This window comes from Copadichromis virginalis, linkage group LG11 (genome assembly GCF_057382275.1).
Source record: "Copadichromis virginalis isolate Kocher_CV1m ecotype Utaka linkage group LG11, C_Virginalis_male_GT1.1, whole genome shotgun sequence".
Lineage (NCBI taxonomy): Eukaryota > Metazoa > Chordata > Actinopteri > Cichliformes > Cichlidae > Copadichromis > Copadichromis virginalis.
In genome coordinates this window covers 38,384,111-38,409,227 of record NC_140628.1, presented here as the reverse complement: position 1 = coordinate 38,409,227, position 25,117 = coordinate 38,384,111, and the positions used below count along the sequence as shown (strand labels likewise).

Sequence of the window (25,117 nt, the reverse complement as noted above, 5' to 3'; positions counted from 1 at the left end):
GGCTGCAGTACTTCTTATTGGAAAACTTACTCTTCACACCAGGGAGATGTGTCTACATTTTCTGAGCAATATCTTCTCTTTATGGTAGCATGACTTCACTGCAGCTCAGGAGGGAAACAAGACGACCATCTGCTGCACGATGCAAATTGTGGAAGTCTCATCTAAGCTGCAGGTGGACTTTTGAATACATTAGTGTTCATGTGGGCACCTATGCAGCAATTTCAAAACACTTAAAAAAAAGAGGCCTGTGCCCCAAATCCATCACTCAACACTAACATCTGCCACCAAAATGAGACAAGAGCTTGTTAACATAATGGCCCTTAATCTGCTACAGGTTCATAATATATGTGAAAGGTTAATATCCCATAACTGTCTGTTTGCACTTCAAATGCAATCAGGTGGGAGTCTGACAGGAAGTTTAAAAAACTGCTGCACACTGCAATCCCAAACCAAATGAAATAATTGAAGAGCTCAATCACCTACAACGCCGAGCTACTGCTAGAAATATACTTTTAATGTTAACTTTACTTGTGAAAGAAAAATAGGAGAGAGAAAGGGAGGCTTAGAGACAGTAGAGTCCAAAAATACACTTTTATGACTGGTAGGTGCTTCCCTGTTGGTGAAGTAACGGTGAATTATTTATCTTCTCCACAGGCACAAAAAGGCCAGTTTTACTTTCTGCTTTTTCTAAATGAATCTTTTTCAGTGGGTTTCCTTAAGTGTAAACAGCCAAGGAAAAGCAATTTTTCACATGAGGAGTTTATTAGTTTATTAGTCATGATACACACCTACATCTACTGTGAAATGAAACCAAATGACAACAACAGACACACAATTTCAGGCTGAGCCAGCTGTTTACAACGAGACACGTGCTTTGCTTGATTTTTTTTTTTTAAGAAAATACATATTTTAAAAAAAGGAACCAGTGCTCGCCAAGTACAACATAACTGCTGTTAATAATAAAACCTTATTTTCAAAATATGAGGATTAATTGATCTCATATGTCCTACTCTCAGGGAATGTTTGATATTTATCACAGGAATAAAGATTAAAAGTTGCAGTTATTTATGGAACTCTGTGTGTAGTTTCAGTTATTGTTGGATTTACACCATCGTGGGCGCTGAAACGTGTGGAGTGTAGGGTGTGCAGTGATGAACTTCAGCCTGTCCTATGACTACAGGCTAAAAATGGCCTTCATATGTTCATATAGTCAGGTTGTCTAAATATTCACAAGATCAGTGGAAAAAAAATCAAAACAAAATAATGGCTTCAGTACAACGTGGGACTGAATGAAACATACTCAAACACACAAACAGGAGTTTTATTTCTAGGAGATTTTGTGATTTTCCTTTAATAGCGCTTAAAAACACAAATTTACTAGACTCTATTTCTAATGTTGTGTAGTAAGTTGTTCTAAATCGTGGGCACCTATTACCCAATAAGAATATTTTTGTAATCAAATTACATGCAAATAGTGTGAAGTCTGGCTGTTAACCATTTAAAGCCGCTGGGACTAAAATCACAGAGGCTAGTTGTATTTGACAAATATATATATTCAGTCACATCTCTGCTCTGTCGAGGTGATGCTAAGCCTCGCGCGCTTCAGACAGTGTGTTGATGCTTTGACTTCTTATGAATCTAATAAAGCTTTTTTGTTTTTCCTTCTAAGCAGGACGTGTTGGTTTCATGAGAAGTGACTTTACTGCTTTCAGTGTTGAGAGTGACTTCACTTCCCAATTTAGAGTGTGAAAGAGAGAGAGAGAGAGAGAGAGAGAGAGAGAGCGGGTGAGAGAGAGGGGGGGGGGGGGAGAAAAAAACTTGCCATCCGGTTTATGGTCTGTGAGCAAAAATTGTAACTGCAATGGTTTGCGCCATAGAGCCAATGCAGCCGTGCACGATTTGAAGTGAGGTTAGGAGCTAAATTAACTGAAACAATCACAAAACGACTAAATGACAAAGACCGCGAGGCTGCTGCTGCAATGGACTGTTCGATAAAGGTAGGTGTTTGCGCCGTTTTTTTAACGCCCGTGTTGAAGATGACAGGCGGCCACCCACACCGTGAGTCTGCTGAGTGAGAGAGTCAAGGCGGTGATGCGAGCTCCCCACTCTTTCCTTCTTGTACAAAATTTCCTCTTCCTTCCCGTTCGTGGTTGTATGTCGGCTCTATAATAACACAACTAACCACTACATCTTTACACTCAGATAAAAACACTAATTGGTGGCCGGTTATACGCGTAAAAGAGGATTTCCAAACGCACGCCTTTCGACTTTTTTCGTAATTTCGTCGAGCTCTTCCTGCATTATTCACGGACCCACAATTAACGACAAGCATAAGGCAAATTACTGACCACCGATCGCTTTCATAAACGCTTTTGTTTCTTTAACGAAGATGAAGTAGATGAAAGGGATGCTGGACTTTCTCGGTGCGCGTAAGGCAGGTGTCCTCGAAGGCGTCATGGATCGAATTGGAGCAGGAGGATCCATTTCCATCAGATGACTGGTATTTCACATTCCACACTATTACAGCTACAGCTGTTTATCGTCTCCTGAGGACCGTTAATTGTTTCGATGTCTTATCTTCTAAGAGAAGCTGAAATAAAGGCCTCTGTGTCAGAGAGAAAACGAACTTTTTACCGAAATTAGCGCCGACTGTTGCGCAACGAGGGGAAAATGCAATTATTTTAATCCGATTGTGCACTCAAGTGACCCAATTCACGCTCGGTTTCTATTAAATTGCGCCTGTATGCAACACTGGGCCTTTATATGCATGTATATAATTCTGTACTGTGATTTTTGCAGTATGCACGATCACAATTCTTAATTTCGACGCTATTTTAATATTGACATTTTTAATTAGTTCAAAATTAATTACTATAACGAATTCCTTTAAAATTTCATTACGGCTGCAAAACCTTTTTTGCAAGAAAAAGCGTTCCTCGGATGCAGGAAGTCATTATTCGCTGATTTCTCGGGTTGTTTCTAACATGCATTTGTATGTGCAGCTGTTTTTAGGCGCTAAACATGACCGAGATACGTGGTTTCTCGTTATGAAAAGGACAGCAATTAAAGGGCTAGTACAAAAAAGGGGCAAAATGAAGCCATACTAAAAGTAAACCTTAAATTATTATTAACATCCTTTATGACGAGTTTTTTTTTTTTAATTCTTTTTAGTTTGTAGTTTCAGTGTCGGGAGACTCTTTGGGATTCTTTGTTATTTTTATATAATTATCCAGATGCTTATTCTCTTGTACTCTGTAGCTGTCGATTGTGTTTGAGGTTATTTTAAGAATAATTTATAGCAGCAAACGGGAGCACTTGTCAGGTGTCGTTATCTGAACGCAGCAGGCTTCCTGTCTCAAACCTCAGACTTTCCGCACACATTTCCGCTCCCTGGACCAGAAAAAAAAGTCAAAAAGGCAACAAAGGCTCTGAAAGACAGAAACAAAGTGGACAGAGTGAGGCGTTGCGTTGTCGTAGCCGCGCTGCCCGCTCCCTCGCTGACAGGGAGCTGGAGCAGAGAGGCCTGGCCCCGAGTTTGCGGCCTGCAGAGGCCTGCGTGCTGTCAGGATCCGAGCTGTGAAAACCGCACCGTTGTTTGTGCAGCACAAAGCGCAGCTGCTCGAGCCTTTGCAAAATCAGCTCAACTTTTACTTCTCCTTTCTGCCACTTGTTGCTTCAGACATGGCGAGGACAAAGGGCTGTGCCTTTGCACAACGTGATCTCTGGTCTTTTACTGCAGCAGACACCTCATGCGTGGGCTGCACTTAAACACAAATGTAGGTGTTTTTTTTATTATTATTATTATTTAAATTAAACTTAAATAACCCGAAATCAGACTCTTATGTAAGCAGGAGCTCAGTTAAGCTTTAAGACTTTTAGTCTCTATAAATAAAAACACCGAGGGGGGGAAAGAGGAACTCAGAAATCACCAAAATACAATGTTTCTCATTAAAATACCAGCGTTTGAGATGGATATGTGGAAGTCCTGTTTGCGCTGCACTATTATTTATTCAAATATCAATCCAGGTTATTTGTCAGGCTGCATGCAGCATATTTTACTGAAGGCAAGATAATGCAGGCATCAACATATATCACCCAATCCGCTTCTTCAGCCCAAGATAAGCCTTGAGGGGCGTCATAAACGACTAAATATAAAACAGATTTTAATCATGTAACTGCTTCTTGCAAGTTGTTAACCACATCCTTTGTTCCAGCTTAGGGTTAGTGGCTTACCAACCTTTTTGGCCTTTAACCCCTTCATACAGTGTATTGTTTTATTAAATATTGCGTAGAGGTAGAGTTATGGAACATTTATGCAGTGAGCCAGATAAAAGACATATCTTTAAAATAAAATTGTTACACAAATATTTTCTAGTTGTCTTGCTAACCATTTGGCAACCTGCTGGAAACTACGAATTAAATGAACAACAGTAAATTCATCTAAAAGGGCTACTTTTTGTTTTTAGTGCACCTAGATTCCAAACTGGGGAACTGACAGTTTTCCCTCCCCTTTAAAAAGTAGAACCAATGCCCTTCTACCTCTATGGTTAGGGGATGTGGTGATTTTGTTATGCTGTGTTGCAAGCATGTTTTGGGTCAAATGATCCCCTCAGTGGTAAAGAGCCACTGTAAATCTATATAAAGTTGTTTATGAAATATTTTCCTCCTATTTAAGGATAACACTGCTTATCCAGGGAGTGAGGGTGAAAGGTGAATGGTTTGAAGAGAATGAAAATGATGTGAATCATAATTGTTTCAGAGTAACCAAATCTCAGCCCACCTTAACAGTTTTGTTAGACCGCAGTCTTCCCTAATATTGCCACACAACAAATACAGAAATAATTGGAAAACCGGTGTTTCATCCTTCCACTAAATGCTTCAGACTGCAGAATCATTTCATTTAGGTTAGTCTGGCTCACTAAGACCTTTTATGTTGGTTTCCTTTAATTTGTTACCCGTTTGTAGCATTTTAAGGCTTACACAGGAATTTCTACAATTTTTGTTTGTTTGTTTATAGATCAAATTATTAACCAGGACATATTCATTAGATTGTAGGATACCTAAATGGTAGTTTTTGGTTGCAGCCCTGGTTACAGGTGAACTTTAGCAGTACAAATACATGTAGAATAGTACATGCAGCAGGATATATTTAAGGGGAAATTTCCTTTAAATGAAAAGGTCTTGGCAGTAAAAACTAAGAGTCTTTGAACACCAACATCCTTCGTGTGTGATTCATAACAGACTACTACCTAACGTTATCTGATTCAGGCTCTGTTGCAATGGCCTTCTCGTGTGCTACTGAAAAATGACTTTTGCAGGTAGAGTTATTAAAGTGAGTCTTGGAATATAAGGCATTTGGATTCATGGTTAAATGTGGATAAACTATGAATCTTATACAAATTTATACAAAGATGAATAAAGATCCCCATCTCGACAGGCCTCCTCTGAGCACGCTTTTAGTTGCTGGCTTGGGCAAGACTGCACTGATGCAACCTGCAAAGCTGCTGACAGCCATGTCAAAAGTTTCCATGCAGGACTTCGTGTTTGTGCGCTCACTCAAAGTGGAAAGTGCGTGCTATCAAAGTGAGCAGCAGCGGCGTAAATTTTAGGACATCGAGGCACAAGGCGGCCTCAGTTTCAAGAAGGTCATGTTTTTAAAAGCAGTTTTGTGTCACTGAGCAACAGCCTGAAACGCTCTCAACAGGAAGTCAGTTGTGGCATCGGCGGTCAGGCCGCAGTTTGGTATATTTGTATCAGTGAGCAGAGGAGATGAAGAGAGAGGGAAAGAGCAGAAAGAAACAGATAAAGAAAGAGCGGGAGTGTGCATGAGCTTTTCACTGAGCTCACTGTGCCAAAGAGCAAACGTTTGGATGAGAAACTGCAAGTGACGATAATATCAGCTTGAATTTTGAGCTCTAAATAAAATTAAAAAACTAAACAAAGCAACAAAAAAAGATACAATCTTCAGCTACGGCTCACAACTGCCTACTATCACGCATTCTCGTGAGAATTTGCTGTCAGCAGCGAGTTTTATCCCGCCTTCAGTTGACTGTTTCACTTCTGCACAGAGTGAGAAGACAAACTGACAACACGAGGACAACAGAAGTAAAAGAAAGCAAAGAGATGGAGAACAAAGCACAACATGCAGTCCTGCTAACCACTTCTCAAACATACAACACACACACACACACACAGAGCCCTACATTTACAGCATTACATGCGTCAGACTCTGTTGCTGGTCTTTCATATGCGGAAGTATTCCTGTAAACAAAGTGTGAATAAGGTTTTGGTTCGGCTACATTAAGCGTGACAAGAAAAAAAACTGCAAACTCGAAATAAAAACAATATTAGATGGTAGTTTACAAAAGTGTCAGCGTTCATGTTGCATTATGGGTATTGTAGGCAGTTTTTTTTTAAATGACAGATATTCATCTGAAGTAACCATCTGCATGAATTTTGATCAAACAGCAGCCTGAAGCTGAGAGTCCCAAGTTAAAATCTCCAACTTTACAGCACAAATAAACATGTTTACAGTAGAAAGAAAAAACGCACCCCTGAATCGTATTTGTGTGTTCACAGTGACTATACTTGGCGGAGGGGGTTCTCATCTGTGTAGATTTTTATCACGTGGCATTATGAGGCCATCCTACTTTGTTGGTGACTGTAGTCACTGGCTTCATCTCCAGTAATATGAGTCAGAGAAATAGACCCGGCAGTTGTATATTTGGTGTTGGTGCTTTCTGAAGAATTTTCTAAATCAGTTATCTGATATACTGACACCTGCTTTGTAGCCATTTGTAATATAGGACCATCCAAGAAGTCTGGATGGTCCTATAGTGCAGCTTCTCACCTCATTAGTTAATTAGTTTAGAGGAGGCGAGTATTAGCATTGAATTTGGGCACATTAACACTAGTCAGCAGGTGTCTGTGTTTGTATGTAACACTGCCATCCGTCATCCAAATATGGCCACTTTTGGCTCAAATGTTTCCAACGACTCACATTTTGAAACCTAAATCTGAGGCTTCAACAAAGCAAGGAGTCCACAAACCAGTAGGTGCTGACATCCATCTTTTACATACAGTCTATGATTTTGACAGTAGTGCAGTGTTCAATATTTTTCGTAACAATTGTGTCTTTAAAATCTTGAGCAACTTTTTTGTGTAATCGTGGGTTGGAGTGAAATGAAAACGTAACCTTCTTCTAGAAAAAGGGCGTATCCATTACACAGCAGCAAACGCTCCACGCAGCAGAAGCAGTAGCTGACTTCTGTAGGAGTTTGTCTGCAGCATGAAGGAAATGCCGAATTGTGTGCCATGCATTAAGATGTGGTTCACAGTGCTCAGGCAACAATTGAGCTAAAAACAAACAAACAAACAAAACAACACACACACACACACAAATGAAAAACAATGTGATGGCGGCACTTCAATCAAGGCTCATACTCTTCTTTCCGTCCACCCCTCTCCTCTCCTGACCACAGGCCTTTAAGGGTTGTTTTCCAGCTTTAAAATGACCCACATTTTTACACTATGCACCCCCTCCTCCACCATTTCCTCTCCCTTGGCCTGTGCCAAAAGGTTCCTGTGCACATGGCGGCCTGGTTTCCTGTAGGCCACTGAAAAAGCACGGCACTGACGTACAAGGCCCAAAGACAATGCTCAGCTCCTCTAAACAAACATGCACTTGCACCCACTTAGATGGCCGTGGTCGCATCACACATGCACGCACTTAATTTGAGCAGCAGACAGAACAACGGGTCCGGTCTCTGGCCTCCTGAGTACGTGGGATGAAAGTGCCATCTTCGAGCGGTTTTGAGGCCACATTTTGGGCGCTGAGCACAGGAAGACGGACTTAAATCTCAATTAGACTCCACCTTGAGCTAACACCCCTCCCCCTCCCTGCAACCCCGATCCTAACGGCAAAATAAAACTGTGGTTAAGGTTACTGATGTTCTTTATGATTAGACAGCCTCCTGGCTGCTTTCACAGTTCATTTCGCTCCTCATTGTAGTGGTTTCATAACCTCCTGTAGCTTTTTACGTTAAACATGCATTTAAAGTTTTAAACAGTCACAGGGGAATTCTTTATCGTGCAGAGAAGAGTTGAATCCTTCAAACTCAGCCCAGGGCCCAAATCTGGCCTCTTACAAAGGGAATTTCAGCCAGACAGTTGAAGTTCAGGAAAACTGCAATATGTTTGATTGACAGATTTTCATGTGCTTCTGTTTTCAAAAATATGCTCCATTATATCGACATGATTACCTTTTTTTAGGGCTTTCTAAAAATACTTTTTCTTGAAATTTGTCATTCAAGTTCTCGTCTTGAGGCCTTCAAGAAATACATGAAAACACAATCAGGGATTATTTTGCTTTTACAAAATCAAAGGAAAATAATCTGCAATGTTATCAAAATTAACAAATTAAACACTTTTAAACATAAATAAAACAATGACAATCTAGACAACACACCACAACATAAACAAAAAAACAAAAACAAAAAAAGATTTTCAACATTTTAAAGTTGACAGTTTTCCTGGTTTCTTGTGTAATTACTTCCATTCCTGCACAGTTCATCAAAAATAGTTCATCTGACTGAATTCAACCTTCCAACCAGACAGTTATGTTTCAACGCGGATTCGCCTATTTTGTGCCACTTAGCATTTCTTTATCGGATCCTAAAAACCCATCATTTTGTTTTTGGTTTTTTGGGTCAGAATTTTGCACATCTTTTAATTATATAAAGACCAAATCCCATGTTAGCAACTATTTTAAGTGAAGTATCGGTAACAAATCTACAATAATACCCAGGAACCCAGACTCCCAAACTGGGTTTAGAAGCAGTTAATTTATTAAAAAAATAAATAAAATTAGATCGTTTATTTTACAAAATGGATTGAACCAAATATAATGGTAAATGTCTAAAACACATTCAGAAGCAGTTTATCGGTGTAGCCACTGAGTGCAACTCTAAAAGTGTGTAATGCAGTCGTGAATTTAACTGAGTTTGAATAAAAGTGAACAAAAACAAACTGATTACACGTTTCATCCACAAGAAATCAAATTAAATATTAAAACGAGACTTCACAACGTATTCAGCCCATATTAACTGACATCGGCATTAATTTGTTGCTTTTTGATGTTTGCTGATTCTCAACCATCGAACTTTTGTTGGAAGCCATTTTTCCCTTTGTTGAGCAAGTTTCCAAAAATAGAAATGTGCTTCCTCGCAGCAGGTATCTGATCTGATATATATGTTTCCTCTCTGCCATTGTTGTCCAAAAACTATTAAGAACCCTTGACTGGGGGACTAGTTTGTTTTGACTCAGTCACACATACATCATCCTGTTGCTCACTAACGTGCATTAATCCACTGGCGAAAATAGTCGCCAACAAATTCATTACTTCCTGCTGTTTGAGTAACATTTCAGAAACAATGAAATTAATTCGTATTCAGTGAAGATCACTTAACCTTCTTCTTAAACTCTATATTTGTGACACAGATTTAACACTTCATGGCAGCATGAATTAATATACTTGAAATACGCGATATTATTTCCTGATTCCAAATCCTGGATGTGATTAATTCAATTTGGTTTCATACAAGCAGAAAACATTTTAGCATTAAAGCTTCAATGCTGCTGCTACAATCAGCTCCTGCTCGTTTCGGTGGATAAAAATAAGTGTTTTGAAAAAGCAGTTTCCACAGGTTGTGACCCGGCAGACACTGACCCGCGGTTCTGTTGAACAGGAAGCGCTGTCCGTGGTGAGTGAGGATCAGCCCATATTCGAGCCAACCTACCCCGCAGCCCCGGCCATGCACATGAAGACCGAGATGACGTCGCCCGGCGGGTTCAGCCAGACAAACAAGCAGAGCCCCGAGCCCACTGAGCCGGAGTGGGTGGGGCCAGGAGCACCAAGTGCTGGGAAGAGAGAACAACACGTCAATGGCACCAGGTGAGTCACGGCACGCCGAGGCCACAGGAGAGCGCGGGTTCCCGTATTATCTGACTCGAGTCCACGTTGGTATGTCGGGTTTTCCACATACTAAAAATATTTGTTTATCGTTCACTTCCCAGATTCCCGCCTCTGATTGTGATCACGGCTTTGTTCATTTCCCCCCCATCATCGCTACAAAGCGTGGGCCGGCTGTGATGGAAATTTGGGTCCCTATGTTCAATATTTTAATTTCCTGCATTATTGTGGTCCACCTGAACACGCTGCTCACTTTATACTGCGCTGCGTTTACACTCCGCAGCTACGTAATAAAACATGAAACACACAAAAAACATTAAGCATATACTTTCCAAAACTTTTGGCTTCTGAGATATCAATGTTGTGAGCACCTCACAGATTCATTTGAAAACACAGACGTAAAATACAAATCAGTTGTTTGTTTTTCTGTCCCCGCTTCTTCAGTCAGAAACCGCTAAACTACTCAAACGTAGGCTGTTTATCAGCATCCACCTCCCACTGTGAGACATAAACACTATTAGACTGTTGCCGTTCTATTCATTTCAAATGTGACATCCATCACAGCTGACATTTGAATGAATAAGTACTTCTACTTTTGCTACTTAGACTGAAAAAAGAAAAATCTTGTAGAACTTTTTTAAAGCATTTTTCCACATTTGCATAAGGCTCTGTGTAGATCTAATAAGATATCCTAACAAGGCTTGAACAGCTTTTTCATTTAGTAAAGTCAGTGTATTTTTTTAAGTCTTTCTTTTCCTATTTGTTGCATGTTAAATCTAATTGACAGGGATCTATGTCCATTTTTAATAGAAATCCTTTAATTCAAATGGACTTTTTTTAAAAGTTAACTTATTGCAGCACAAGTAATCCCTTTGCACTGAAAGCTCAGACTACTCTAAATGCTCAGTTTTACAGATTTCTTTGGCTCAGTATGATGTCAGAAATCATTATTAAGGCACACAAGCTCAGGCTTTAAGCACAGAAGCCACGTCTTCTTTCTGTTCTTACCTTGTGTTTGTGATAGGCACCCAATCACACTGCAATCCCATTAATGGCGAGGTAGCTAACCAAAACTGATTGTTTCAGACCGCATGAAGCAAGTGGCTGCATGAAGCCTGACGTAGTGAGTCATTCTCAACAGGACCAGCAGGTTAACAGTGCTGATATGGAGATGGTTGCCAGTTTAGCAACCAACTTTCACAACTTTGACCATCTAATGTGACGGTAAATATTACCGCTTCAATAAAAGAACTGTATAAATACAGAACGTGCAAAACACTTCGGGTAAAGCTCAAAAGTTTTGCTCCTACCAAAACTACCAGATACAAGTGCCTGTATTGTGTTTACTGGGATTCTATGATCAGCAAGATTTCAGCTGGACTTTGAATTTGAAGTAAAATCCCAAGTCGGTGAAATATTCTGGAACCTCCTTCAACTCTGAAGCTTTTAAACAGAATAAATCAAACAAGAATAACATGAAAAATGACTTCAACAAGTTACATTCACAAATACAAATATGATTTTTAACCTTGACACATTTACATCTGCTTTCTATATTTAAGTGTAGTACACTCTGCTCATACCATTTCTGCACCGTTATTTAAGTAGGGCTTTTAATTCTAGATCAGCGCTACTGAGTGCAAGTATTTTCTAACAACTTCTATTTTTATGCAAAAACTGTCTATGTGGTGAAAACTGGGTTAAATTAGTGATGCACGCCACCTACTCCTGACAGGTCATTTCAGTGGAAATTGTTGCAGAGAAACAGTTTGACTAAATTTACCTCCTGTCATATACAGACTAGCAAAAACTCTGAGAGGAAATGTAGCTGGCTGAAACTGCATCCAGTCTATTGTCACAGATTTTTCTCTCTTCATAATTTGACTGTGGAGAGTAATTGATATATTCCCGAGACATTTAGAAGACTGAAATTGCTCCTCAGATGCTGACTAAAGCCTCTCTTTTCCTTTTGTCGTAGTCGCGAGTCCCCAGTGGATTGCAGCGTCACCAAGCGTTCCAGACACATGAGCAATGAAGGGGCCTCGATGCAGTACCAGGCCTCCTCGTACACGGAGCCCCGCGTCAGCCCCCAGGCCACCACCCCACCCAGCAGTGCCACTGAGGAGAAGAGGGTCATCGTGCCAGCAGGTGAGCTGAGCCACTCACATGAGCTGGCGCTCAGCCGCCATGATGCATCACTGTCCCCATCACGAGACGGTTTCCCAACAGCCGGCACAGCCTGGGCTTGTGCAACATCAGTACTAACTGAATCAGAGACGGGCATGTGCGTGTAATTATTCGTCTCTTAAAAGAGCCCCAAGAGCCCCGGAGCACAACAGATAAACAATAGCAGGTTTCTAGCAGTTGTGGCACAAGGTGACATCAGGCTTTCAAAAAAAGTGTGAAGTCTAAAGTGCAAAATTAACGCTCAGGACTGTGATATTAACAAAAGAGAGAACAAGCAAGAACAGACCTGATGAGCAGGCTTCAACATTTTCAGTTTTAATCAGCTCGCTTCCTTTTTCAGGACTGTAATGAAAATACATAAATAACCAGCAGCTACGTCTGAAAACACAGTATTTAAATATTCTTTGAAATGAATTCTTTTTTAAACTCAAAGCAAACCTAAGAAATCACATAAATATGTGTGCACCACATTAATACATCACAGGAATTTATCTCAAGGGATGCTTTAAATAATTAACTGAGCACTTCTGCCATAGTAGTTCATTTACTCTCACTTTATTTTACTTTTTATTTTAATGCAGAATTGCAACGAAGCAGGTATGTAATACACAGATTTCACTGTAATATACATCAGGAGATCACATGAAGATTATTATAATAGTGTAATGTAACTCAAACAGCTGGTAGTATTAGACTGCAAAGCTCCTATTTGCTGTGCTTTTATAGCAAGAAACTGTGTACAACATGGTTTTTATGGTATATTAATCAGCAGGAACATGCAGGCATATTTCAGCAGCTTTCATACCTGTTAGTAAATCTATATCGCTATAAAGCTAATAATAAATGTTTGTCCAACCAAACATCCAACGATTTAAAATCAACAAGCCACTGCTGCACTGCGGTAAGATTTTGTAAGGCAAAAGAAGTCCAATATCCAGAACTTGAAAGTTGCTTTTTATGATTTATTTATCCAGTTTGGCAAGCAATAAACAAAGATCCATTTTTGCTGCTTCTCCTGCTCTGGTAAAAAACCATAGGCCCACCCCAGTGCATGCTGGTCCTATACCAGTCCCTTTACTTGCAGAAAATGGCCCTACTGTTCTTCCTGGCTGACTTAACAAGATAAACAACAAAACAAAGCAAAAAATGAAACAAGTATTGACCTACAAATAAAACTTATAACGAAAAATATAAGTAAACCAACAACAAATTTCAAAATGATAAAAATAACGAATAAAAAGCTCCAACAATAAATAAACAAATATTTACTTCACATTCTTCTACAGCAACAGTATCTATCTTTAAAAAGTACACATTTGAAAGGTATTAAAAAAAATCTGAAATGAATGAGACTGATGTCGTAGCCACCGGCTGCTTTTCACATCTGTTGATCTTCTGAGAGTACAGAACAACACCAGCCCTAATATTTAATACACACAAGGCTGATACTCATCAGACGAATGTGAACATGACAAAACAGGAAGGATGTGTCGCTGCGACTAATTCAGTGTATCGTTTTTATAAGTCGTGGTGTCGATGCAAGTTTGTTTCAGCTGAGCGATGTGAAAAATGCACCGATCTCTCTGTTTGCAGAGGGAAAAAATCGCCCATGCACAAACTGGATTAAACACGCCGATGTGTCATTTCTAGCTGAGTAGTTCAGTTTGCTGTCCCTTTTATCGCTGCTATGAATCACGGGTCCAGTCATCTAAATTCTTCCTCTGTCACAGCTTCCCTGATTTTGTCATCCCCAGAGACTCGTTAAACAGACAGCATGTTTCAGTGCACGTTTCAGCTGGCAGGTGAGGTGGATGATTTTAAAATTAATGTAAAAATCATCCGTGAGTCACCATCACAGAGTTATTCTGCCTTATAATACACGGATGTTGCATCACAGCAACACGTGTTGATCAGAACAATCAGGAGCTAAAGGGCAGGATAACGTCCGCTCAGAGCTGAAGCTGCCGTCCAACATCACAGCCAGTTCACAGCACACAGTCATTGTTTGCTGCTGGAAATGAGCTTCCTGAATCGGACCAGGTATATTTTAACAGATCAACACCAAGCCAAGCTGAAGCTGCCACTGACTTGAGCTTAAAAACATGTTAGGCTCTTAGCACACAGGATACAATTAAAGAGTACAATATTCAGCATTATATAAATGAACAAGAACATGTATTGGATCCCTCAAACAATAACAAAAAAGACAATGAAAATCTAAATGAGCAAAAAGAAATATTCAAGATGAAGTCTATCTCTGTGAGATGCATATTACTACAACACGATTAAAAAAAATACTTTTAAGGCTAGAATGAGTAAAAAAACAGTAGAGTTTAGAGTTTAGGAAATTTCATCATGCGGTGTATATATATATATATCAGAAATATGTTCGTTATTACTTCTGCAGATTATATCAGTAAGGAAGCTGATTAAATATTGACTAATGACATATGGCAAAGGGGTGAGATTAAAAAAATATTTCTATGTCCGAACAAACGTGTAATCAGAGTTTACTCAAAAATGTTTTTTTTAACATGTATTGTATGTAGATTATGAAATATTGGACTCACACCAATGTTTCACCTTTACAATAATAATTTGACCAATAGCAGACCGGTACCATCAATACCAATGTTTCTCTCATTTATTCCCAGTTTGTGTGCAAATCGAATATTAAAATCTTTTTTCATTATTATAAGTTTCAAAGCCTTTCAGCGCTTCATAATAATTTAGAACACACAGCTGATGGGCCATTTTCAGTCCCACCAGCTGCCACTACAACACTAATGCATGTCAAAAATGTAAAACACTCCCACGTACATGAAATATGCTTAATGAACGTAAATATAGACGGCTTTGTCAAAGCCACTGTAATATTTCTAAAAAGCTGTTTTCAGCTCAGTATTATGGTCATTATTTACTCCCTGAATATTGAGCCCTTCAGGGAAATCAAGAGCGCAGATGGAGAAGCAGTTGAACAGTCAGAAGAAAAAAACAAAAAGAGAAAACACATGGCTGAAACCAAAGAACAGCTTATTTTAAATGTAATTTTCCTAATTATGCACGTACATATAACAGAAGTGTTGTCATAAATTTTAAGATGACTATTGATTTATTAAAAGAAAAAAGAAAAACAATCCCGGCCTCAAATTTCAGTTGACTTCACAGCCCTTTAAAGATCACCAGATACCCTCTGAATGGCTCCACTGGATGAACTTTTATGACTATAAATATAAGCAGGACCCATTTAAACGTGTTCTCTGGTTAGGGGTGTGTTATCTGTTTTGACAGTGTGGTTATTCCCACCCTACCACCTATTTTACAATCACTATCAGAATCACTAAGAAGTATCCGGTGTTAATCAGCACTTTCATGACCTCCAAAACAAACAGGTCGTATTTAGCTGTGTGCTGAGTGCTCTTTAGACCGTTGACTCTTTCATCCCCCCCAATGTGATGGTGTGAAGGATTACAGGCGAGCACTGCTGGTATTTAAAGATTCCTTCCTGACATTTTAGAAAACGTAATTTTCCTGACATCATAAAGGTAAAACTTCAATTTTGTAAAAATTAACATCTTAATAATCTTCACATCCAGGCTGCAGTGCTGAGTTAAAGAAAATCCAGGTTTTAAACTCGTGTGAAAGTCTTCACATCAAAGCTGAAGTTACTGCTTGAGCTAACCACTCCTGGAAGTGTTTTCACAGGAAATCAGTGACCAGATTAATCAGAGTAATTTATGGTAATTCCCCAGTAAGTAGCTTCTACAATTTCCTGTTTGAAAGTTTCTGATACACAAAAAGCAGAACAGCCTCACAAAGGATGTTCAACTCTTCAAAAAAATGCCAAACATGAGTGAAAGTCTGTGTAATAAATGACTAAGCGCCTCTCTTCAATTCCAGATCCTGAGGTGTGGACGCAGGACCACGTGCGCCAGTGGCTGGACTGGGCCATCAAGGAGTACGTCCTGGAGCAGGTGGATGTCATGCTTTTCCAAGCGCTTGATGGGAAAGCCCTGTGCAAGATGACCAAAGACGACATGATGCGGCTCACGTCGGCCTACAATGCAGACATCCTGCTCTCGCACCTCAATTACCTCCGGCAGAGTAAGGCTGGCTTCATGTGTGAGATCTTGCTCTGCAGCTGATAACATTGTTCACGTCTCGCAGATTTCAAAGGTTTTCAAGTGGCAAAAATGCATCGAACACGAGGATCTAACAGTTCCCCGACGCAGCTGCGTTAGTCTCGCTTCAGTCTCACTGAAGCATTTCCATTTTTGTCCGTGTAATGAAGATCTTCTGAAATTAAACACTCGGAAAAGAATTGCAGCAAAAACCATTTTTGAAAGTGTGCATTTGGATTTTTTAAATATTTTTCCTGAGGTTTGTTATCTCAGAATTGGATTTACTGATAAATAAACTCCACCCAGGTATCAGTGCAGTTAAGAGAAACGCAGATTCATTGGGGGCAAATAAAGAGTTCATGATGTTTTTTGTTTTGAGGAACATGATGTCACTTCAGGCTCTCGTTTGTTGTTCTGTTAACCAAATTTGTGGTCTTCACTGAGCGTTGTGGCCACTGTTCCTCTTTGCAAAAGCAGGTTTCCTGTGTTTCGCATAACACACGTACGTCACCATGAGTTTGGATCCGTACTACATTACATAATTTACCAAGTGTTTGTGACTGAAGCAGCAGCAGTTTGACGAGTGCAAATCACTGCAGTCATCGTGTCTGAGCTGGTTCGACAAGAGGTGGACAAATGAACAGCAGCATCCAGTGTTGCACTGAGGGTGGGCTGTGAGGAAGACAATGTGGGTGCTTAGTAGCCTTGAGGTTAGGGAAGCAGACATTTTGAATTAACAAAAATCAAAGTAAAGGTTGCAGGAAAAGGTTTGAGGTTTTAAATGTTCGAAAGCCGATTTAAAAAAGATTAAAAAGTAGTGAAACAAAAACAGCCGTGGTGATTAATTTACTGCAGAAAATGATGCAGTGTTTGTAAAAGTATTTCTTTCAGTATCACAGGAAATGGTCCTCTCAGATCCTTCCAGAACTTTTCTGGTGAATTGGCACCTCAGTCTTTGATAGATCCTCATTTCTTTAAATAAAGCCTGAGTTTTCACCTTCAAGTTATCCTACTGGTTCACGAGGCATTCACAGTCCATTCTTTTCAACTGGCTGGACAAAAAAGTCGAGTCTGTTGAAGCAACAGGAAAAACAAAGCACCCCCACCCCACAGTTATGTTATGCTTCTGACACACAGGACAGACACTACTCTAGAATATAACATTGATTTTTATTTCATTCTTGAATCTTTTTTCCCCAGGTAGTCCAACGTTCTCCTACCCAACAACTCCCACCAACAACACACCACCACAACAACAGCCGCCCAGACAGGTGAAAACAGGTGAGATCAACCTCTGGCACATTTCACCCATTTTCAGGACAACACATTCTCCTAATCAGCTTCTTTGTGTGATGAGGTCCCAAATATTTTAATACCTAACATGAGGGATTTTGTGTTGTTGCTTAGTGAAAAATCATAATTAGCAACACTAACATCAAAGTTGTTCAGTTATCCACCGATTCCACATATACTAAAAGGTGCCCTTCACCTCAGAATTGAATATAAATATATATATTTTAATGTATTCATTTTGCTTTCGACTGTCTGCATCCATCACCCAAAAGTTGTGCACAGCTAGCTAACTTCAGTTCAGTTCAAAGAGGCAGTGTTGGTAATATTTACCTTCCGTCACGAGCACGAGGCCTAGTGTCAGATACACACTTCCTTCTGCACTGCGATACAGTTAGCGGGTGTAGTTTGATAGAAACAAATAGTTCCTACATGAAACCACTCACAACAAGGTTTGTGGAGGTTTTCAGTAACCTGGTCACGATTTCTGGTAAGACACACGGCTGCTTAGGTTCTCAGATGTATTTTTTGTTTTTGCCGCTTTCAGCACCACAAAGTTACTGTGAATTAGTTGCATTACGTACAAGGAAAGGACGACATTTCTTGGGGTCATGCAAGGTTCATTTTGGGGTGAACTGTAATTAAACTCAGTTATACCGTCATCGTCCAGATGAAGCTGATTAGCTGACTTGTGTTAAATTAATAAATAAATTCTAATTTGAGGTTTCGGTTTACTGGGACTGTTATTTACCAAGTGTTGCATTAAAACCAAATCTGAAGGGAGGTGCATTTTTATTTTATGCATTGTTTCTATAAAAGTACATTTCCATTCAATACAGGATGTTAGAGTTCTGAAAAATAGAACAGTTCATAATATTGTGGTCATTCTTCAAAATGAGGTCGCGATAACAACTGTGCAGGACTGAAATGTATAAAACGCTTGGCTGTTAGACTGTCACGAGTCACTGCACTTTCTGCAGCAAAACCATCACAATCATCAGAACTGATACTGAAATGATAAAAACAAACCAGTTTTTAATTAAAATGCAGTGGATGTTTACTCGAGTATTGTAGTTAAAGTAAATTATGGGCACCTCAAAATAATTTGATTTTAGGGTATTTTTATGTGTTTAGTCTTAAATTTCAGAGGGAAACAATACGTTCCTTTCTCCTGCACTGCATTTTTCTAGCGGGCACGCTCTGTTTTGCATAACTATTTTTAAATCCCGGTAGCTCTGCAACCATGTCAGCTAGCGCAATAAATTTTTTTTTTTTTTTTTTTGCATATGAAACTGGAGGAGTTGTACTTACATCTTATGCCATCAGCTTGTCCTCGGTCACAGTTTCCTTCCACATATAGCTTTGCAAAAACTGCATAAAAGCACTTGCAGCAACAAAAACATGATATTCCAGAAACAGGCTTTGCCGATCCGATCAGCTGTTCGTAACACTTCCTAAATTGGAATAGATGTCAGCGCAAACTTTTGCATGTCCGCCATGAACTGCCCGAAACAGGAAGTGACGTCATTTTCGCGGAAATGTAGTTTTTTTTACCATCAGGGCCTCATGAGCCTATACTGGTGTTTTTAAAAGTTATCTTTGACTTTCTAACTTTCTGTGTCGTTTCTGGGATGCTTAGAAGTCATATTGCACTGCTGGAAATAGTTTATTTTGATGCATATGCAGCTTTTTTGCTAATTTGCAGTATAATATTTATTTTCGTTTTTCCTGCAATATATAAAAATTGGTGTATTTCAGAAATAAAACTATGAAGACACTCAAAATAAATTTCCTGTGGTGGGAAACTATTTTGTGCAACTTTTTTCTATTTACAGTTTTGAGGGATAAGCCTCTTAAATTTCTCTAACTAGAAATATATGTTAAAAAACAAAAACCATTTAATTTTTTTGTAGTTTATTGCACTTTTTTGCAATTTATGTAATTACTATGCACTTAATGCAGACATATTATTAAGATTTGGGCTATAATGGTTGCATTGATGTATAGCAACTTGAAATGCTCCCAAAAAATGGCACTACAACATGTAAAAATATAATATAAGCTCTGGCGGGCTTGGTTCTATGGTAGGTCTTAAAGGGTTAAAGGTTGCTGATCACACAAACATAAAAACACACACACACACACAAAAAACAAAACAAACAGCTACAGTAAATGAAACCATTGCGAGACGTCAGGATTTCCAACCTTTTCTTGTTTCAGGTTTATGTGAACAGCAGTCTTTCCTCTAAACCTCACTGCAGACTCTTATTTAGATCATGTCCTGAACTCTGAGGTTACATTTTCTAATAATACAAACAGCATAACTGTCTTTCATTTCTTTCATGCTTACTACCAAACTACTTACCTAAAAGATTTATAATTAAAAAAAAATTAGAGTAGTTCAAACTAGGCTTTCTACCATGACCAGTAAACTGTACTTGGTGTACTCTGTAACTGTTGAGCATGAGCACTATTATGGACAGCCTCTCCGTTGCTACTTTAAGCATTCATAGCAGATACTGTGGTATGATTTTATTTGGAGCATTGGAGGATTCAAAATTAACCCACTGGGCTTTTTTTGTTTCATACTTTAATTGCTGTACTATATTCAAGTAGCTTAGTATGATCACTATTCAAAATAATCTATATGCATCTATATCCGCCCCCTTAATCCTCCATCTGAAAGAAGACATTGTAGCAGTTTCTCCTTTAAGACAACTTATGATTGGCTGCTGCTCATAAACAGTATCTGAGCTGGGTGGGGCTTTGTATTCACGGGTAGAGATGTCTGATACCATACAGAACCAAGAGTTAAATTAAAAATATATATTTTAGATGTGTCCTTGATCCAACACAGCTGATTTAAATGGGTAAATTTCCTCCTCAACATGTCTTGAAGTTCTCCAGAGGCCTGGTAATGAACTAATCATCTGATCCAGGTGTGTTGACTCAGGGCGATGTCTAAAACCTGCAGGACACCGGCCCTTGAGGCCTGAAGTTCCCCAGCCCTGGATTACATGATGGTGGGGCAATGTCTTAGAGATGTTTCACACCTTGGCCCCGGTGACAGTAACTTTTTTTCTACACCTTGGCTCATGTGACAACAAATGATTAATAACTGATCAGTGACCCAGAGGTGAAACATCTTCACAAACATTTGAGATGGCTTCCTGTACAGCTTGTGTAGGAGGGAGTAGCTTGTAATAAGTACTGATGTGTCTCAGCATTGATAAAGTGTTTCTGTAAGAGGTGGATCAGGACACATTAGCATCTACACTCAGTTACTGGACATTCAACTTGTAGTACTCACTGCACAACTGTGCAGTAGTTCATGTTTGCCACAGTTTGCTATTAGTCATAGTCTGTGTTTCAGGTTGCTTGATGCAACTGGTGGTTTTTTCCATTTTTTCATTTCCATCACCCACAGCCCCTCTCTGTGGGGGCCGGGTTCTGGTGGGGGTCTCTTCCTTTGACTTGTGTCGCCTACGATCATCTGATTATTGAGGTTCTCGCCTTGAGTTCAGAGTTATTATAGTTTTGTGTTGTTTCATCAATTTCCATTTCATTTGACTACAAAGCCTTGAGGTGACTGTTGTTGTGATTTGGGACTATATAAATAAAACTGAAATGAACTGAACAGACTTAAGTCTAGCTTGAAGAGGAGGTTTGCTCATTTTAGTTTGAGTTTTTATTATTATTGTGTGGAGGGCATATGTCAGGGTCAGCACAGGTCTTACAATAAAAACACAGTTGACTTACATTTTGTAGACATCCAAGACAAACTGTGATTAAATTTGACTTAAGTACGAAGTAATAAAACGTCCTCTATATTTTTGTTTCATTCGTTAGTTTTCCAAGTTCACAAAATTGTTTCAGTTGTATTTTCCAAGTCTATTTTTTTGTTGAGTAAAATATTTTGGGGGGGGGGGTTTACATCTAGTTTTAGAGTTTAGTTTTAGTTAACTAAAATTAACCTTGCTTGAGAGAACCATTGTTGTGAATTGGTGCCATATTACCAAAAAAACCCTGAATGAAATCAAAGCTTATGAGCGCAGGGTTTTAACAGAGGCCTGAACTACCTGAACATTTAAGGATTTAAAAATGATGTGCCGAGTTTCAGAACCATGTTGCCCAGTGCCAAAGTCTGAAAGGCTCCTTGGCACAACATTGGACTCGTTGGTTTTGGGGCCAAACTCAACAGCCAGTTTCAAACAGGAAACAGCTGCACCGACAAAGGAAATGAGGGGGTATGGCTTCGGCTCCTGGGACAAAATTCACAATCTTGTGGCAACAAGGGTGGTCTGAACAAAAGAATGCTCTCCCAAGAAACTACGGGTCATCTCAAGACCTCCAAAGCCTTATCATTGTGGTCTCGGTTTACTAAACTTCCTTCCTACTATAGCGCACTCGTCTTAATGTCCACTTCAAAGATTTTAATGCTCGTCAGTGTCTGGTCTCATCCTCATTGTGTTTGTGTTCATACAGAGAACAGTTTTGATGAAATCAGCCGCAGGAACAGCTGGCCGACAAACACCATGACTACAGTGCCTAAAGGTATGAAAAAAAAAAAAGACGATATGAAACCGATAATGAGGATGAACCTTTTCATGCAAGAACACCCAATGGTTTTGCATTTTCTCTGGCTTTAACACAGCAGAAAAATCAAACAATTTCACACATTATACACAAGTTTTATTTTATTTTTTTTAGGTTCTTCAATGGAGCACCAGCACAGTACACGAGTTACAGAGCCTGCTCCAAGGATTGGGCAAGGTACGAAGACCACGTGTATGTTTAGGCAGATCCTGGTTTACTGCTAACATTTTCTTCTTCTTTTTTGGCTCTAACTCATTGCACCCCTCACTGTAGGAAGTATGGGAAAATGAGGAGTCACACAAAATGATATGCAAATGACATCGGTGCCTTTTTAAATGTTTGTTTTCAGTCTATCGAGTCAACAAGCTTCATCTAACAATTATTTCCTTCTTAGTTAACTCACCACAAGCACAATATGGGACAATGCTGTTAGTTTTAATTAAACTGATGCACAAACCTAAACTTTGATTGTAAAGAAAGACAAAGCTTGTGGCCTGAAAGGTCACAGGATCACCAAAGAAACTGCTGAAACACAAATCTGACTGCAATCATTTAACAGTTGGAGACGATCAGATATTGGTTGTGGCTAAAGTGGTGAACTGATCACACATCCCTTATCCCTTAGGCATTATATTAGTTTGACAGGTTTCATTGTGCTCACGTTAGAACATTTGAACTAACCTCCTCAAAAGACCACATTCAAAGCTCTGATTGGTCGAGCGTTTCTTCAATCTCAGCTTGAATTATGCTTATGTGTGCAAGAAAATGTGTTTTAACTCATTTCAGGGCATTTAAATCTTGGAGCATTAATATTAAAGTGACAATGTTTAAAAGTAATATTCCTTTTCTTCTTTACAGACCCATACCAGACATTAGGACCCATTAGCAGTCGGCTAGCCAACCCAGGTAAGAATCTGAACCATCATCAAGATAAATAGACAAGGACGATACAAATGAGGCCTTTACACTGTCTGCTTTGGCATCATGAGAAGCAAGCAAGCAAGCAAGGGCTGGCACACATGCACTTACTTTCCAAAGTGGAGTAAACACCAAGCAACAGCTGTTGTGTCATCACGCTTTACGCTATGACAAAATCTGGCTTCCCTCTCACCAGAATGACTGTTTGCCCTGCTGTTTCCTCACAGAAGGCCAAGCCCTCAACTCATCCAAGAACCGAACAGGCAAACAAAGTGCATACAAGCTCCCTGACCCCAGCGCTCACAGGCCTGTGGGTAGGTTTCTGCCCTGATGTCTATCACTTCAACCAAGCCACACAGTGAAAAGGTCACATTTGCTGAGAAAACAAATAAAGCATATTCTGACTTTTGTTTGGAACTCGTTACACTCAGAAAACCTGACGAGCTATCCAAGAGCAAATGGATCCATGATGAGGCATTTAATCCTATGAGGCTGAAGTAGCCAAGTTACCCCAACTCTGTATTCATTCATTCACTTATCCTGGAAACTAAAAGTGTTTTGACTTTTTTCCTGTCAAGACTTGAGAACTCATTTAGAAATTGGAGAAAAAAAAAACAAAAAACCTTTATCTTTACACAAATTTAAATGCTAATTTTAAAGCCGACCTGTTTACATTTTTAAACACTGATGATTGTATTCCTTGAAAATAAATAAATATAGGCACAAACCGTTTCCTTTCTTGTTTTGAGCATGCAGTCACTGTTAAATCAGAACTCTGTGCCTTAACTCTCCTGCGTTTATCCTCCCAGGCTCAGGGCAGATCCAGCTGTGGCAGTTCCTTCTGGAGCTTCTGTCTGACAGCAACAATGCCAGCATCATTACCTGGGAGGGTACCAACGGCGAGTTCAAGATGACCGACCCGGACGAAGTGGCCAAACGCTGGGGTGAGCGCAAGAGCAAGCCAAACATGAACTACGACAAGCTGAGCCGCGCCCTGCGCTACTACTACGACAAGAACATCATGACTAAGGTGCACGGCAAGCGCTACGCCTACAAATTTGACTTCCAAGGCATCTCGCAGGCACACCAGAACCACTCAGGAGATGGTGGGATTGTTAAGTACCAGAATGAGATGTCTTATGTCCAGACCTACCACAGCCACCAGCCCAAAATGAACTTCATGGGTGGCCATCCTGCACCTATGCCCGTCTCCCCTGGAAACTTTTTCGGCCCACCGTCACCATACTGGAACTCACCCAACAGCCCCATCTATCCTGGGTCAGCCATGACCAGACATCCTGCCACTCACTCCCACCTGAGCTCGTACTACTGAGCATGATGCCAACTGAACAGAAAAACAAACAAAACAGGAGAGGAACCCAAGTGCACCAAAGCACGCTCCGTCTCACCTGCCACCGAGCTGAACTCTGTTGAAAGAAGGCGAAATGACGCCATCATTCAAATTTTAAAGGCATTATTAAGTTGTCTTTGTTACGTTTCGTCTCAAAAACAAAAAAAACAAAAAAAACAAAAAAACCACGGACAAACATGAGGGTATATTAACCCTGGTATTGTATGCTTCCAGGAGTTTTATAAATAAACTCATAATATACTATATTAATGGTTATTCAGTTACGAATTTTTTCACACATCTGTAAAATACTTTGTTTGATATTGACTGTTGTAAAGACAGACGTCATAGTAGCATAACAGATCTGCAACTGTTCTTTTCACTTCACAGGTCAAAACAGTTATCCCTGACTTTTTGTAAAAGGGAAATTGTACAGAATTAACATGTAGCAATAAAACAAATGCTTGATGTAAAGCTAATAAATAACGCCTGTATGAGGAAAGAAAAAGATCTGATTTTATGTTTACAGTTAAAAACAAAAACAGCAACAACAACAACCACCCAATCCACTCGGAGGAAAGTTGACCAAAGAAGGTCCCATACTGCAGCCCACAAAACCCAAACCATCTGTCATCAGAGACCCCAGGACATCCTCAAAGATCCCACACGCCTTACAGCAGCACA

At 39.6% G+C, this 25,117-nt stretch overlaps 1 protein-coding gene across 3 annotated transcripts; it reads left to right on the top strand.

Moving 5' to 3' along the window:
* The first annotated feature begins 1,834 nt into the window (after positions 1 to 1,834).
* fli1rs (Fli-1 proto-oncogene, ETS transcription factor-related sequence) lies at positions 1,835 to 24,699 on the top strand. 3 transcript variants are annotated; one of them, XM_085472361.1, is made up of 10 exons: positions 1,835 to 1,997; positions 9,747 to 9,952; positions 11,949 to 12,118; positions 16,058 to 16,261; positions 17,479 to 17,559; positions 22,054 to 22,122; positions 22,279 to 22,341; positions 23,023 to 23,070; positions 23,310 to 23,396; positions 23,892 to 24,699. In XM_085472361.1, the coding sequence occupies exons 1-10, from the start codon at positions 1,980 to 1,982 to the stop codon at positions 24,413 to 24,415; spliced, it is 1,470 nt and encodes a 489-aa protein (XP_085328487.1). In that variant the 5' UTR covers positions 1,835 to 1,979; the 3' UTR covers positions 24,416 to 24,699. The 3 variants fall into 3 exon arrangements, with proteins under 3 accessions (XP_085328487.1, XP_085328489.1, XP_085328488.1); XM_085472362.1 differs by lacking the exon at positions 1,835 to 1,997 and adding an exon at positions 2,154 to 2,500; XM_085472363.1 differs by lacking the exon at positions 23,310 to 23,396.
* Positions 24,700 to 25,117: the final 418 nt, after the last annotated feature.